Source organism: Rhopilema esculentum, chromosome 15 (assembly GCF_057945365.1).
Source record: "Rhopilema esculentum isolate cy_ngs chromosome 15, ASM5794536v1, whole genome shotgun sequence".
Lineage (NCBI taxonomy): Eukaryota > Metazoa > Cnidaria > Scyphozoa > Rhizostomeae > Rhizostomatidae > Rhopilema > Rhopilema esculentum.
The window spans coordinates 1,381,470-1,398,919 of NC_142829.1; the positions used below are offsets into that span (position 1 = coordinate 1,381,470).

At 34.3% G+C, this 17,450-nt stretch overlaps 2 protein-coding genes across 2 annotated transcripts; one reads left to right on the forward strand and one right to left on the reverse strand.

The window, feature by feature from the left end:
- Nucleotides 1-567: 567 nt before the first annotated feature.
- On the forward strand, nucleotides 568-13,393 carry LOC135685657 (uncharacterized). Its single transcript, XM_065201648.2, has 12 exons — nucleotides 568-847; nucleotides 1,062-1,323; nucleotides 1,948-2,011; nucleotides 2,241-2,366; nucleotides 3,193-3,239; nucleotides 3,883-3,975; nucleotides 8,322-8,534; nucleotides 9,929-10,007; nucleotides 10,684-10,758; nucleotides 11,092-11,205; nucleotides 11,667-11,745; nucleotides 12,139-13,393. Exons 1-12 carry the CDS (start codon nucleotides 673-675, stop codon nucleotides 12,222-12,224), a joined length of 1,413 nt encoding a protein of 470 aa, XP_065057720.2. The 5' UTR covers nucleotides 568-672; the 3' UTR covers nucleotides 12,225-13,393.
- Nucleotides 13,394-14,536: 1,143 nt separating this feature from the next.
- Nucleotides 14,537-16,461, reverse strand: LOC135685660 (uncharacterized). The gene is made up of 2 exons (XM_065201655.2): nucleotides 16,280-16,461; nucleotides 14,537-15,072 (listed from the first exon to the last, which is right to left on the reverse strand). Exons 1-2 carry the CDS (start codon nucleotides 16,363-16,365, stop codon nucleotides 14,562-14,564), a joined length of 597 nt encoding a protein of 198 aa, XP_065057727.1. The 5' UTR covers nucleotides 16,366-16,461; the 3' UTR covers nucleotides 14,537-14,561.
- Between the last annotated feature and the right edge of the window lie 989 nt (nucleotides 16,462-17,450).

Consider the following 17,450-nt stretch of genomic DNA (forward strand, 5'->3'; position numbering starts at 1 on the left):
GTTGCTGTGAATGACCTAGGTGGATGTCATGGTGATGGCATGATGTAGGAATATGGCCTAATTTACAATATTAAAATCACTACAACGTTATCATTTCAAAAGAGCTTTGTGTCTCCTTAACTTCATAAACTCGTTTTATTTGGTTAAAAAGCGATAGGTTAGAGCTCGTCAATGTAATATTAGGAAAGAGAGTGTATGGTTGTAAGAATTATCAACGATCCTAAAAAAGTAAGATCATTAATGAAATTATAACGGAGATAGGTAAAAAGGTGGTGAAAACAACCCTGATAGCAAAGGTTCTGAACTTGGACAAATAAACTTGGAAAATATGTAATATTTTAGATCTTGTATGTGATATTTGGTCGTGTAATATTTTATGATATTTTAGATAGCACTTAATTTTCTGATAGCATGTGGCCATTTTGCAGCCCATTTAACTGTTTTTGCAAGTAGGTGATATTTCAGATAATGTGATAAAAAAATTGAAAATATATTCTTGTGACGTCATCCTTTGAAACACTTGTTTTCTGTCTTGGAATGCGGAGGAGATTTTATCACTTCTTGTTTCCTTGTGGTCCAAGAGGAAGAATTTGAGCACAACAGCAACGTGAGCAACGGGAAGTTTTGTCGGTGTCGAGTACTTATCCGAGAATTGCTTGCTATAGAGCAAATATGAAACTAAGTTACTTTTCGCTAACTTTACTAACGATAAATTTACTGCATTTTGCAATTGGTGATGTGTCATTATCTGACGACCCTTCGTTATGGCCTGGGCATTTGCAACCGTTAGGAGCCGGAAGACCGAAAATGAAAGTCGAAGAAGTTGATGGGTTTCCAAAACCAGAAGGTACCTAAAAATTGAAATATATATATTTTTTCAACTTTTCTTTCTAAAACGACAACAATTACAGCCATGAAACCTATGCCTGAGGGAGTTAACTTGCATCTCACCTCACACCATGCGGTATATACCAAGGGTTATGTGTGACATGGTAGTCTCTATACATGCAGCTTCATGATATTTTTAATCGTATATTGTGAAAAGATTTCCTTAATGCTAGATTTCTTCAAGAATTTTGTGCACACAAAACCAAAGAAGGCAGTCATTTTCAAGGGTGGCGCAAAGCTCTCCCCAGCTTTCACATTATGGACAGATGAGTACTTAAAGAATCACCCTGATTCTGAGACGATGCAGTTTGATGTCGAGGTTGGGAAAAAAGAAACAAGACAAGGAAATATGGAAAGAAGAAATGTCAAGGAGTTTGTTGAGTCATATCGCCACGATGATGTATATGCTGTCACTGATGTCCCACAAAATCTCCAGTGAGTTATGCAAACATAGACAGGCCACTCATTTTCAATATGTCAAGTGAGCTGTCAGTCTAATGCATAAAGTATTTAGTGTGCATAGACCAGGTTTATTTTGAGGTAGGTACCACCTGAAAGCGGACAAATTGCTGTGGTTATTTTCAAGTACCCACATATCTAGGGGTTCAGAAAAGTGATGGGGAACAGCGATCTGACCTAAAGAGTGAAAACCGGGGTGAAAAAGTTAGCATTCAGACGTAATAACTCTGCAGAGGAAAAAATAGTGTTAAGTTAATTAAGAAAAAATTTGTGCCAGAATATAACAAGCTGAATATGCCAGAAAAATATTTATTTCAGTTCTAATGTTGCTATGTTATGTTCAAATTTCTGAAAAAATTGCTTTCATGTTTTGAAGACTTAATGAAAATTTTTAAAAGAGCAAAGGATAACAACCACTTGAAATGAATTTCCCCTTTTATATCTTTTAGGAATTTGTTTCTTCTCCCACCTGTTCTAATGTTGCTATGTTATGTTCAAATTTATGAAAAATTGCTTTCATGTTTTGAAGACTTAATGAAAAATGTTTTAAGAGTAGAGGATAACAACCACTTGAAATGAATTTCCCCTTTTATCTTTTAGGAATTTGTTTCTTCTCCCCCCTGTTCTACGATGCAACAGCATTAAAGGCCAGTTGTCAATGATGGTATGATAGATCAATGTTTTCATTCCCTTTATGTTTTATAATTTTAGATAGTTCTATTTCTAGGGCAGAGAAAAACCAGCTATTTAGTCAACCTCACAATTATCTAGCTGAGCTGTACATACAAACCAAAAACACAAATTCGAACCAAATTATGAAAATATGTGGCATTGATGCAACCAGTGTCTTTGTTAAACAATAAATTTTGAGTGAAATTTGATATTATTTGCAGTTGATGTGGTTCAGTTCAGGTGGCACAAAGTCAGTGTTGCACCAAGACTCATTTGAGAATATCAACTGCCTTTTCAGAGGTCAGAAAAGACTCCTCATTGCAGAATATCCAAAGTACAAGAAGCAGGTGAATCCTTTGTCATATTAATACCCTAAGATTTAGTCACTGATTAAATGACTAACAGTTAATTCTAACATATGTGATCAAATGAAATGTATTTCCACTTTTTAGGCCTGACAAAATTGCAATAAGAATTTCTATTTTAATTAGAATATTTTTTAAAAGTTCTTATTTTTGTGGCAGATAAAACCTGCTGATTTTGCTTTGTTTTTATACTTATTTCTCCAAGACAGCTCTAGATGTGGAATTTAAACAAAATTGAAGAAAATTCAAAGTTTATAGAGTTTTTTGAATGATGGTGCATCAGGATGAATTCCCCACAATATTGTAAAATTTTTAGTCCAAAATTTCCCACCTTTCAAAACACTTAAGCCAAACTTTCAATGTTTTCAAAGTGCTATCATTTATAGATCTGCAAACCAAAGCTAAAAATGTTTATTATGAATATTGTGCATTATGAATTATTTAAATTATGGAAGTTGTATCTCTGATTTGGTTTGTTTTCTCATATCACCCAATGACTCCTTTTTTCCATCAAATAATAACAGTGCTTCTTGCTATAATCAAGGGCTACCCAAATCCTGCTCACTTTGATTGTTTTCAATAAGAATGATCTTAAAATATGATGAGATGGCTATTACTTGGAAGTGTTTATTAATTTCTTTCAAGGTTTGACAAATGTTGCTTTATAATTTCAAAATTAGATTTTTTTCTTTAAGGTATCTACTCAGTTCTTGTTTGTTCCACATCCATCCATTTATGCCCCCCCCCCCATTATAACAGATAAGAATTAAGAAGAAATGCTTTAAAATTTTCATGTACATGTTTGTAGGTTGTAATTGATAGGCCAAATGGCTACACAGCAGTTGATGTTGATAAGTAAGTGCAACATTTTTTAGCACAAAATCTTATGTTTTCTTCAAACATGTCACTACATTTTACTGTAAAAACTCAGGTGTCCAGAAGTGCTTTGTGTGTTCCTAAAGGTATGGATGTAGTGCAGTAGTAACATGTTAGCCATATTATATGAAATAACTGTGGATTTGAATCTTTCAGGAAAACAAAAGTTTCCATTTGTATGTTTGTCTTTGCTGTTGTAGATTCAATAACAGCTATTTCAGTGTAGACAAGAGAACAGCTGTCACAGTTATTGATAAATTAATGTTTTGATATCTTATTCTTTATTATTCCATATTTTTGTGTTTGTTTGTCTTTACAATGTGTCTTTATCATTCACGCATAAATTGAAGGAAAATTTGATGAAAATAATATCTTGCATGGTAACCAGCCCTAAGTACCCTTATGAACAGCCCTAAATAGCCAGTATACCACATTTGAAAATAGCAACAAAAGGTTCTAGCTCATGAATAGTTGTTTCTGAACCAACAGAATCATCACTCAATAAGAAACGTGTTAGCTCATATTATGGTCTTTCTCAATCAATTGATACCTAGTATGGAAACCAACACCCTTTCCAAGACAATTGGCTTTGTTATAAATATATTGCTGTTTTGTTTTTCAGAGTTGATTTTGTAAAATATCCTGGATTACGTGAAGTTGAGTACTTTGAGGCAAATATGGAAGAAGGCGACTGTCTATATATTCCCTACCAGTGGTAAGCTTTTTATATATGTATATTTATATATACAGCTTAGGGCTTATAATGATCCAAACAGGGGCAACACCACAGGGTAGACTGGGGTGGACACGTCCACCCTACTTTTTTTGAAATCCATTTTCTAATTCAAAAACTGGATTGAAAATATAAGGAAGAGGGTGTTAGTTTTCTTTTCTGAGATCGGAACTTTTTTTCATTTTGATTGTCAGTTACGGTTCTTTTCAGATCTTAGCTGACACAGTATTGTGTGTTAGATCATCACTTTAGTAAATAGTGAGAAACTAAAATGAAGATGATCTATAAAACACAGCTTTATCATGCTAAACAGTTGGTTCTTAGCGAGTGGTCTTCGCCTTCCCTTCTTGTTAAAGGTTTTTAACTCAAACTCAAACTCAAAATCTTTATCAGCAAAAACAAATGTTAATTACAATATACCAAGAATTAAAATTTAGAATACAAAAGTTAGCATTTTCAAAAATTTAATTAATTTATTACATCAGATAAAGTAGTTTGTTATGCTGAAGGACACATGAGAAAAACTCGCCAGGAGCTATCGAGTCATATGTCCCAGTGACGTATTTAAACTCAAGATTATAATTTCCATTTCAGTTTGAAGTAGTCTATAACAGTAAGAGTAAAAAATTAGTACAATAAGAATAAGAAAAATTAGAATAAGAGTATAATTAACAATATTTAGCAATAATTAACTTTGAAACTGGTCCCCAAACTTTTTTAAGCTGCAAAGATAGAATAGTTGCAGCCCCACCTGTTACAGCTGCATCACCTTTTAGCCTTTATGTCAGACAAAAGGTTGGAAAACTTTCGTTCAAATTACCATCGATCAAGCTATGACAGATAAAATAGACAAAGGAAGTCTCATCAATAAGTTTAAGACCATTGCTAGCTAAAAATACCATTCTTAAATTAACTTTTATGTTTTTACCTTTTATTTGTGTAAACCTTTGTCCATGAAATTTATGTCAAAATATGTCAAACATTTACTTTGAATTGATAATGGTATGCATTGGTGTTTAAGGAAGAAAATATTGCCCTGTTTAATTCCATTATGTAAGCCCTGGGCTAATATTCAGGAGGGCTTACATTCAGAAGCAATTTTATGTCTCGGGAATGGGTGTTGAATATGGGTTTCAGGATTTTATGGTATATTGATAATATTCTCCCTTCATCATGATGTATTTCTCTGTCTGGAAACCAAAATTACAGAGCACTTAAGGTTACGGTAAACGTTTTCTGGATGAAAACATCATTTTTTCGATTTTTTCACATTAAAGTAGCCGAACTTTCAAGGCGCACAATGATACCAAATTTGAAACAAACAGAAATTTTGAAAGTGGAAAAAATCCCATGTAAACGAAGGTTTCCATAATTTCTTTATCAAAACTTTTAGTTGAGGCCTGAAAATCTCTTGACCTGTTAAGCCGATTATCGTTGCTTTGCGGTTGTGGTCGCATGTCTCATTTACAATATCGCATGGCACATCCATGTATCCCATGTACAGCCGTGTTTATTTAAACAGGCTTATTGATCTTAAATCTTCAAGTGACTTGACCCGGATTACACTGTGGTTTACGAGTGTATCTTGCAAGTGCGATCAGTAAAATCCCGTTTTCTCCGGACTCGAAATTCCTCTAAATGCAGGTACGAAAAAGCTATTATGTACCCAAGGAACCAATCGAATGGCTCGAAAATTTGCACACGGCCAGGGCAGACGTTGGGCAAACAAAGTGTGTCTCAAAATTTTTTTATTTTCTCTGGTCCGTCTTTTATACCCAAATACAGCTGCGGGAGGGTGGAAAAATTATTTGCCAATTTTTGACAGGGTATAGTTTCTAGAAGAGGAGGAATTTAAAAAATCTGAGACACACTTTGGTAGCTAAGGACCTGCACTTCCTGCTGGTCTAAGTCAGATTTTGTTACCTCAAACGCAAGGGTACATAATAGCTTTTGAAGATGGTACACTTTTTGACCAGTAAATTCGCATGGAAAATAACATTTAACATTATTTGCCAATAACTTTTATCTGGCTAGATACGCCATAATCTTGTGCATCGAATGATATATAGTTTATCCAGATTCGTTGAGCCGTTTGGCCTTTAGGAAGGAAAAATCAATTTTCGTGTTCAAAACGTTTACCGTAACCTTAAAGGCAATAAATATGATTAAATGGGTCCATTGAGACAGTGTCTCAATTGGGTGGGCTAAATATAAGGACAGTTTGCTCAGGTTGGTCTGGGATTATATTGGCCCTACATTTATGATTTCTCTAGCATTGCACTTTCAGGCCTTCCTGGGAGTAAATTAGCACAAATGTAGCATTTCGCACCCCTAAGCTGTTTTAGGCGTGTGATGGAATGATATTTGTGTTTTGTCTTATTTCTACAAATGTTTAATTACATAGTATATTGAGCCTTCAAAAACCCAATTCTTAAGTCATTTCTTCAGTTTTCACACAACCTTAGCAATAAAATCTCTGGTGGCAAAACAATAAAGGAAGGGAAAGGATATTATCAGAGATCTTTACTAAATTTGATGCTGAAAGTATTTTAGATGCAGTTACTGGCAATCCCTCTTGCCACTAACCATGGTGGCAGTCTTCATGAAACCCTTGAAAAAAGTTAAAATTTTGACCCCAACTTTCAATCGTGTCTCATCAAAAGATATATGAAAACAGTTTTGAAAACGGTACAATTTGAAAACGGCACAATTTGAAAACGGCACAATTTGAAAACGGCACGATTCGAAAACGGCACGATTTGAAAACGGCACAAAACCTTTCAGTACAAACGCTTGAAACAGAACATTTCTATTGTAAATTTCCCTCTCTTTGAATTTTTCTGTCTCCAAGTGTAATAATGATAATTATAATAATACCTTTTTTACTGTTAGTTTGACAATAGTGTGAACACTAATGAACACTGACATGAAGCAATTTAAGAGATTACATTGTGGACGTTATTGACTGCAAGCGTTACAGGGGCATTGATTTTCGAAATAACAATCTTTAATAAAAACTGTCAATTGACTTGCATTTTTGGATGATTTTATTCCATTTGCACGAGAATTCCAAATCTTTGGACCCAAAAACCTTTGCAAATTTCATGCCTTTGTCACAACCTGCCGTTTTCCAAATGTTTCCACTTTCATATGAAAACGATACAACATTAAATAATTTGTGGAAGAACGGGACAACCTCATCGGACAAATATGCCATATTGCGCAAACCCTTCTGGGGAGGGTTGTTTAGCGTTGCGTCGCTCCATTTATTTTTAAACCAGCTGGCAGTAGCATCTGGTTCTGAAATCAGGGGCGTAAAAGAATAGCGTACAGAAAGCGAGCTTTCCAGCAAGGGGCCATTGGCAAAGTCTTTCAAAAAAACAGCAGCTCCTTAGAATGACGGATGCCTGACAATCTGATATTTCGCACACAACTTGCTTCAATTTTCTCATATTGCTTATTGTTGTGGACTTAAATAGTATAGCCTTTAAATGTCATTGTTGCCCGATTTCAGGAATATGGCGAGCTTTTTTGTGACCCTTTTACCTTTTTTGCTGAAGACGCCAAATTTAGATTAGAAGAAATACAGCACAAATCTTGTCTAAACTGGAAGCCTTTGAAAATTCAACCTAATTTGCCATTCGAAAAAGGTATTTTAGAAACATGTGCATGCTAACACAGGTCTATGATAAAAAAATCGTTCTGTCCTGACTACTACTAGCCCTGATGCTACGGTCATTTGATCCGTGTTTAAGTGAATTCAAGTGTCGTCACAACAGCTTTTAAAAATGATCAAGTTGACCCAGTACAGTGGACAAAACACATCAAAATACAAAACAATTTCTTGAGGTTTTGTCACCTTATTATTTTCCAGCGCTTTGGTTAAAAAACGAATGAATGATTACAAAAATAGGCGTGCGATTAAACGCACTCCTCGGTGCGAAGAGGCGTGTACCAGCGCGTGCGAGTGCAATCGTACGCCTTTCCCAGGAAGGCCTGCACTTTAGACCTTTAGCCTTGCACAGGTCACGGGAAATGATTCATATATTGATGAGAGTGATCCCATGAGATTTCAACTGTACCTACTCTAAATTTATTTTTTATATTTCCAAACAGGTATCCTTGTCTCAGTTCTTGCATTAAGCTGGATAAGTTATTTCAATGCTTGTGAATTTTTACCATGCCATTCTCATTTGGTCCCATCTGGTACTAGTCTAAAGATAATAGCACATGTCACCCTTTTGAAGGACATTAATCTTTCTTCGGAATGCCAATTTATTCTGTGACTGGTTAAAGGTGCATGATTGTCCTGATGTTTGATTTTGAAGGTTCCATCAGGTTACATCATATGCAAATGAAAATAAAACAAATATGGCCCTCAACGTTTGGTGGTATAAAAATGACTCCTATGCTCCACAAGATTGCAAGATGTCACCAGAAGAGGCTACACTTGACAAATTCAAATTTAAAGACCATAATCAAAATGCATATGGTAGTGATGACCAAGACGATGAAAGTGACAATATTGAAAGCAGATATGGGTATGTAGAAGCACAGTGTGCAAATATGGGTGGAATATGTAACAAGTGTGTTTATTGCTAACTTTTGTGTGCTCTCAGTCACAGCTTCTTGTTATTGTGTACAGTCATGTTCATATTTCATTGTTATTAGCTTCTTTATGTAATGTTTCTTTCCCTACAGTTATCTTTATCTTTGGTAATCTTTTCTTTGCAGTAATCTTCATGCAGTACGGTAAATGTTCCTGGATGGAAACATCCATTTTTCGATTTTTTAACATTCTAGGAGCCAAAATTTCAAGGCACACAATGATACCATGTTTGAAACCAACAGAAATTTTGAAAGTGCAAAAATTCCCATCTAAACGAAGGTCTCAATAATTTCTTTATCAAAACTTTTAGTTGAGGTCTGGAGATCAATTGACCTGCTAAGCCAATGATCATTGCTTTGTGGTTGTGTGGCATGTCTCATTTGCAATACTGCATGGCACATCAATATATCCAATGTTTGGCTGTGTTCATTTAAACAGGCTTGTAAGACTAGTAAAAACCTGTTTTCTCCGGGCTCACAATTCCTCTACATGCAAGTACAAAAGGGCTATTTTGTACCCAAGGAACCAATCGAATGGCTCAAAAATTTTTGCATGGCCAGGACAGATGTTGGGTAAGCAAAGTGTCTGGCAGAATTGTTGTATTTGCTCTGGTCCATCTTTTATAGCCAAATACAACTGTGGGAGTGCAGAAAAATTGATTACCAATTTTTGACAGGGTATAATTTCAAAGAAAGGAGAAATTTGAAAAATCTCACTTTGGTAGGTAGGGATCTGCGCTTTCTTCTGATATAAGTCATATTTTGTTACTTCAAATGCAAGGGTACAAAATAGCTTTTTAAGGTTGTACACTCATTTAAGCAATAAATTTGCCTCGAAAGTATCATTTTAAGATATTTGCCAATTATCTTGATATGGTTGGAATCACCAAATTTATGTGCATCAAATGATATATGGTTTTTCCGATTCCCTCAATATTTTGGCTGTTAGAGAGAGGAAACCAAATATTGTGTCAGAAACGCTTAACGTAACCTTAAAATAAAAGCCCTCCAGTAAAAGCCCTCCAGTATAGTTTTAACTGAAACAATGCATGGGGACAAAAACTATGGAACAATATGCCTCTTAAAATAAGCAATTCTTGGCCCAAATTTGTATTCAAAAATTTGTATTTATAATTGTAAGTAAGTAAGAGGAGCTTTCGTCAGAGTTCAGATTTGATTCTCATAAAGACAAAAACATTTGTTTCTCTGCCGAAAGCTTTTGGTTAGTTATAACAGACAACTACCTAACTATTTATAACTACCTAACTAGCTACAGTTGCACCTAAATCTTTAAAGATATCTTTAAAGTTTTTTTCTTCAATTTCAGGTTACTTTTCCAAGAATATTTCAAGATAAAGAATGCTGAAGAGATCTCCTTTGACACATTTTTGGAAGATATTGAAGATGTAATTTTCTGTTAATTATTTCAGTCTTTCATATTTCAATAGGTCACCTGCACATAATTAAGACTCCTAGATCTGCTGTGAGACTCAAGAATTTCAAAGTTGTCTCACATTCTCAGGAATGCTGTTTGAAATCTCATGGGTCTAGCAACCTTTAGCCAGTTTTCTAACAAAGCATAATCATATTCCAGTTTTCCAAAGTATATTCTAGTAAAGTATATTCTAGTAAAGTATATTCCAGTTTTCTAAATTTTCTTCTTTTAGAAACACAAGTTAGTTAAACTAGTAAGACTTTTTGTTAAGTGTAGGGTGCTCGCAACAGTAAAATATTTGTTTTTTTAAACCTAAAATCTCTTTTATTTAAGGAAATCTGAAGAGCCTATTGTAAAAAATCTCCAGGGAGGCATTCTGTTGTAGAGCCAATGCCAGATACCCTAAGTTTTACTTTCACATACTTGAAAAAGTTTGCAACTATGCATGTTAGAAAATGCATATTTTTGGAAGACTCTTTTGTATTGCTATAAAAGATATCCATCTTGTTTATTTAGTGAATTTGGAAACCTTGTAATGACAGACCTCCTTATTTTATTATGTAAGCTAGACATTTGCAGCTATACTACTTAGCAATGACTAGCTTTGTTGATTTTAAACACACAATAATGTCACTCTTTTGATTTAGTCGAATGGGCCGCTGGCTGAACTTGGTGTGCATGAGATTGAAAACAAACCCAGAAGAAAGAAATTTGCTACTTTGGTGAGTTGCTTTACATAGCTGGTATGCATAAAATTTTTTTACAAAGAGAAGTCCAAAAAGGTTTATTTACAGGACTAGAATAATGATTTGCTCAAACCAGTTAATGTTTTCCTGTCAGCTTTCAGGCTCAGTGTCTTGTACATAGACTTTATTGACTTGTAGAGTGATTTTGATGGCCCACAGCTTTTATTGTCTTCCAAATACCCGAAAAAGACATTTGGGAGGCCCATTTGACAATGGGGAAACATCAATTTTACTGATATTACATTTGAATGAACCACTACTCTCAAAACTGCATCAAATTGAGAAGAAATGCCTTTTGTTCGATTGCAGTTTTACAAAGCTTTGGATATTGATAATAGCGGAGAGCTCAATTTCAAAGACTATAATTATGATTTTGGTGAAAGTGAGGATGATCAAGGAGACAATTATTCACCAGAGAAAATGGTTTGTAGAAGTCCTTATCTTGTATTTGAATGTTTTTTTTCTGTTCTTTTGTTTTTTAGTTTGTTTGTTTGTTTGTTTGTTTGTTTGTTTGTTTGTTTGTTTGTTTGTTTGTTTGTCTCTTCCTAGCATTCAGAAAATTATAGTTTTTTGAGAGTATTATTAATCCCAAGTGATCTCTCAATGTGACACTTACACCTCGAATTAAAATGGAATTACAAAACAAAGAATACAAAAGTTAAATTTTTTAGGTAATATGTTTTATTCTATCTTGTAACAATACAGACATCAGAGATGCATGATAAAAGTATACTGAAGCCTCTTGTCAAGCATTGATTGTTTCCAACAGCTTGCACTTTTTCCAAGAGATCTCATCAGCAGATCTATTCAATTTTTCATATTGATAAACTTTCTTTGCATATCAAACATTGTTTCAAATTTGATGATAAAAATGTCTTTCGAAGGCAAAGTTAAATGAATTTTCCAAAGTATCCCGATTGCTGGAAAGATATTTTAACTGGCTTGAAAAGAAGAATGAAGAAGGTAAATTATCAAGTATTTTAAAGATTTTGAGTGTCCAGACTTTGCAAGGACGAAACAGACAAGGCATGTTGCAAATCACAATCCACATGTTACTCAGGGGTGGAATAGAGAGCTGTATGAATTTAATCTTTTTAGAAGTGAGACATCAAGATTCTAAAAGCATTGTGGAAATTCAAATTATTCCTTGCTTTCTCATGGAGGGTCAATGTCATATTTTGGGAAATTAAGGCATGCATTTATGTACACTGTTGAGTGGTTTAGAGGTCACACACCAAGTAAAGCTTGATGTTTTCTTTATCTAAAGTCTATTTTCATTATTTGGAATATTTGAAATTTATGTGTCATTTAGGTAGTTTGAAATACACCAATAAAACCAAGTGAAATTCTTTACAGTGAAATCTCAGGAAGACACAGAGAATAACATTGTTGACCAAGATCAAGAAAAGTCTTCAGGCCAGCCAATAAAAGAGGAGCTTTGAGATAAATTTGATAATGGTTGTTGTTTTATATTGCTGAGTATTTTTAACTAGGTTTTTTGTTAAATTTTTATAGGTAAAAATAATTATGAAGTTAAGTGGGTTTACCTTAAATCTTTCAACAAAATCTTTTGCCAGCTAATCACCAAGGAAAGTGACTAAAGTCAACTCTACTTATAATCACTACGCATAGGGTCACCTCTACTAGTTACAGTCACAGAATTTTACCCAAAATATATATAGCTCATCAATTGGGCTCTGTTTACAGTTGCATTCTTTTTATAGTCTAAAGCAATGCTTGGTGTGAATATAACCAAAATGTACCATTCTTAACACTTTGCAAAACCTCAAGTCTTCATACTAACTAGAATCTTTCTACCATACTTCACTATGCAAAACTCACCTTTGGCATTTTGCAAAAATCTCAAGATACTGCATATTTGTGGACAAATTTTAATAAGACAAACCTAAAAGCCAACAAGGCACTAGAATGACTTTTACTCCTAGCCCTACCCATTGTGTGGAAAGGCAGGACCCTGGCTCCAAGCTTTCTCCCTAAAGAGAATTATTGCTTCTCTACTAAATAAGGTTATTGCCTTTCTGATCCCCATAGCAAACAGACTGTATCTCACAAATGCAAAAAGTGTTGCTTTTTGTTATAATTTTCTGTCCATTTTATTTATCTTTCTAAGTAAATGACATTTACATCATAAGTAATATCTCTTTTAGAACCACTGACTAAGCACAAAACAAATAGTATGCCTACAAAATGTATAAATAATATATGTTATTTATACTAACACCATGAATGAGACCTTGTTAAATTTGTTCATGATTAAAATTCAAAGGTTGTTATCATTGAAACAAGTCACTGTTAATGCCTCCCGTTCCAACATATGTGTTTTGTTTTGCTTAGATAGGCAAAGTAGTCACTAACATTACTCACTAGTAACTAATAACAACAATAATAACGGTTTCTTATTTGTCACAATAAAATAACTGTAGTTATTTCTACATGCACACACAATTTTACAATCATATTGCCAAGTACCAGAGACAGCTGGGTTTACTTTAATAGATTGTGAGATAATATTTAGTACACCATATTTGCCATGTAGAAGCAAGCCTAAGTAACTTCATGGAAAAACTTATTATAGTCAAAATTTTGAAGTTACAGCATGCAAAGTTAAATACACCATACCCAAGTCAAACTGAATATGCAATACAGCTGAGATCCATGCCCACTAAATGCCCACTGTTTCATTGTTTGGCATTAATGGAAATGGAACATCATACGGTATTTGAGTTTTTTCACAAAAAGGTGAATCTGCCCCTTTGCAACTAATCAAAGGCAGATGGCTGCTTGACTGTTATTTATAAAATATCTAGCTATTTATACATGGCTTTTCATGAGAGAGCAGTAGAAGTTTATGTTTTCATAGTTTTTATTACCTGCTACACGAACAACACATTTGCTTTAATTTCATTGTAAATTTCTAATGTAATTTTTCACTGAGATTTTTACTCTAATCACATTAGCTGCTATCTACAAGTACATATTTGGCTGTCAATAGTTACTAACCATGTGTTGCTAATTCAAAACATTTTTGAGAATTTATTTTGTTATTTTTTCTAAACAATCTCACTTTTCATTCCCTTGTCAAACTGCTCATAAAATTTGCACTCTCTGGCTTAACCCCTCTCATGCTAAGTGAAACTTTTTTCATGTCATTGATTCTAAACACAGACTGTTGAATCTGTTTTCTGTGTCAGTGATTTTATTTTTCATTTTACAATCTGGGTGTTAATTTTTTATAGCATTTCTATATGTCTTCCTATGATTTGTTGGCTTTTTTCATACTTGTCAAGTCTTATGTTTTATGTTTTTTCTCTGCTTGAGATGTGTGTTTTAAACAACATTTGTATGAACCACATTCAAATTCTTGAGGTTTTATGTTCTTAAAAGAATATTGAAACTTAAACTGAATTGTTTTTTTTCCTTTGTAATTTTTAAAAAAAAATGTACCTATTGGGTTTAGAATATTTGTAAACTGTTCATAATGAGTCATGTATTTTGCTTTTTACAGTTTTCATTCTGCATTTGTTTTCAACCAAATTTAACAAATTACAAAAAATATGGTTTTCTTATGGTTTACATAGGGTTTTATACAAACTTATGGTTTTATATGCAAATTCTTCTGGCAAGACACCACGGTAGCTTGACAGATGTGTTTTTTAATAAGGACAACTAGATGATAAATATTGTTTCAAATATTGATACACAAGGGGAGACTAACATACTAAAACAAACCTGATGTTGTGAATTAAAAACATTCAAAATTACTTGGCTTTACTGTCAAATTTTGATAATTTAAATAAATCTGCAATATCAACAACATCTGAAACGTCTTCATCTTCCTTGTAATTTTCTGCCAAGTCTTTATCTTGTTTTTTCAGCTGTTGTACTTGTTTTGCCCATGTACTCTTAAGTTTTGCATCTTGCAATTCAAGTAAAACCCACTCAACTGTCTTTGAAATGGCTGTGTCAGAGTCAATGCCAGTTTTAACATATTCTTTGTATTTTGCTATTAATGTGTCTAGAGATGGCATGCCTGATGAAACTTTCTTGTATTTCTCTCTGTCTGTCTCTATTGTACTTTCTGATTCACCAACAGACTCGTTAGTATTGGCAAAAAGGTTTACTGGTAACCTTTTCAAAAATGGAAACCTCTCGGTGAATGCATCTCTAACATCATCTTCCTTAAACCTTATAACTGGAGGCCTTCCTTCTTCTGCTATGTCACTCAATTTTGATTCAACCACTGGTGGGATAGCAGCTATTACATCAAACCTATAAATAGGTAGTTGTTATCTTTAAAGACATGTTTAAAACCAATCTAGATAGGAATACTATTAAAGGCATAATGCTACAAATAAATAATGCAACTATCAAAAATAGCAACAAACGCTCACATTTTCATTTCAGGAACATCTTATCTGCAGAGCACTGGAAATTTTGTGCACATTATTGGGCAGAGCAGTGCTTTGATTGGACTGACTGGTGTATCATTTTTTTCAGCCACAATAAGTCATCTGGTCATAACAAGTTCATTCATCAGTCAAAAACTTATAGTATTACATAGTCATTCGGTTCATTGAAAAAGGCAGGTTTCCAAAAAACTATATATATGATTTGATGCAGGACAAAGTTGGTCATGGTACACCATGTAACTTAGAATAAAAATCTTTGGAAACAGTGAACATCAGATTCACAAGGGCTGATTCACACATAAATAACCTCAGTCAAGAACTGTAAACATTCCTGGTTTAGCTAAGAGACTCGAGGTTTTGCTCATTTTCTCCAGGTTTTCTTGTTTTTTTTTTGTGTAATTGTCACCTTGTCTCTCAGAAATTTAAGTATGTCATGTGAATTTTTAATAATTTTCTGACACCTCAGTTGATTTTTGAGCAATAAATTCATTTTGTTTTTTTGGTTGTATTAACGTACCTTAACACCACACCTGGTCTGGACATTTGTTCCCAAATCTGTGTTTGTGTTGATTTAACTGTGGATGAATTTGAGTAGGAAGTACTGATGACAAACACTTTTGGGAAGTCCTGGGTACTGCACTACACTAATAATAATTGTGTAAGGACATTCCCATTGTGTTTTCCTGTTTTTCTTGTGTTGCATTTATGTTCTCTTTTTGCTATTATTCCCATATTTTTTTGCTATTGCCTAGGAATTACCTCTGAAAATCATCATGCAGTTCCTTGTGACAACGTTTTGCAAGTACACTTTAAAAAGTTCCTCTGGTTTTTGGCCGAATCTCCCAGACACTTGCAAGAAAAGAATAAGTCTCCAGGTGTTAAAAAATATATGTTTACAGGTCTGCCAACCTTGTGGCAGAAGAATGCACTGATTGGGCAACCTCATCAGTCATGCTCGCGGCCTATTTCTATCCACAACTGGGTATAAATATATACGGCCATCCCTCTGGCACCTCGATTAATTGGTAGATGAGATGATGGTAATGACTAATAAATGTTCCACTTACCAAATCGGTTTGTCCTTTTTGGCTCCCGATGCTATTAAGGCTTTTACCCTTCCGAAAACAGTGCTTTGTAAATGTCTCGATCCCATTATGTTGCATATATTTCGAAAAATAATTGTGGAGTTATTTCACTCTCCAAGAAGGCCGGTTCAAAATGGCAGCCCTTTTGAAATCCTCGTTATGAAAACGAGTCTGTACCATCCGAGTATTACGACATCATCATCATCATCATCATCCATCCAAAAAGCGCTTGAATCTTATAACAAAAAATCGGTGTCACAGCTAATTTATAAAAAAAATGAAAATGCCTTTGAAAAAAACAAACATTAGAGTAAACTAAAGCTTTTCGTCTTACACTACACCTACAACTTTTCAATAAGCCCCCCCCCCCCCTCTCGAATAAGCCCTGAATAATAATTCTGAATAATAAGTTAGAAACACAGTAAAGCAGCATACAAAGCTAGAGTCACGTCGCCCCTTATGGAACGATTCGATTTTTTCATGAATTCTGACTGTGCAATGATAAAAATAAGTATGAAGGAGTTTAGGTTTGTTTATCTTAAAAAAACGCGCGAAATTGTTTTGCTGACGACATTACTTGAACTCTTTGCTAATTATCGTTGTTTCATTTTGTTCTTAAAAGCTAGGAGAATATTTTAAAAGTAAGCAGAATGTAAACGAAAAAGTTGTTATTAGACCTTCGACCCTTCTTTTTTTCCTGCACCTCAACTTTCTTGGTCATTCCCTCGGTCGGTTTTTTAGCTAAAACAAAACTAACCCCCACAACGTGTTTCTTCATCTCCCAAAACGAATATTCGTTGAAACCCAAACAATAGCTTGCACAATTTTCATTCACCGGGATTTTTTATCAGGAGCACTTTCATTGGCCTCTTCGATGGAACGGCAGGCTTCCTGTTGTGATTTTCAACAATTCATGAGTGGCTGAACGTGAAACACGTGATAAAGTCTCATTCAAGTAAGAAAACCAAACTGGGGGATAACTTTTCTTTCTTTACTCTGAATTTGAAAACAAATGGCTCAACGAAAGTCTGATTTGATACTGACGAATGATAAAGGTAGAATGAAAGAAGGCAAATAATAACTCCCGGTTTTTCTCCATTGTGAGCTTTTCTGCATGCCTAAATGTGTTGCTGGGTGAGAAGGGGGGGAGGGG

Excerpts from the sequence above, each read along its gene's own strand:
- LOC135685657 (XM_065201648.2), top strand. The coding sequence starts at position 673 with ATGAAACTAAGTTACTTTTCGCTAACTTTACTAACGATAAATTTACTG. Across the intron at positions 1,324-1,947 it reads GATGTCCCACAAAATCTCCA|GAATTTGTTTCTTCTCCCCC; the intron begins GTGAGTTATGCA and ends TTTATCTTTTAG. Across the intron at positions 3,240-3,882 it reads ACAGCAGTTGATGTTGATAA|AGTTGATTTTGTAAAATATC; the intron begins GTAAGTGCAACA and ends TTTGTTTTTCAG.
- LOC135685660 (XM_065201655.2), bottom strand. The coding sequence starts at position 16,365 with ATGGGATCGAGACATTTACAAAGCACTGTTTTCGGAAGGGTAAAAGCC. Across the intron at positions 15,073-16,279 it reads AAAAAGGACAAACCGATTTG|GTTTGATGTAATAGCTGCTA; the intron begins GTAAGTGGAACA and ends ACCTATTTATAG.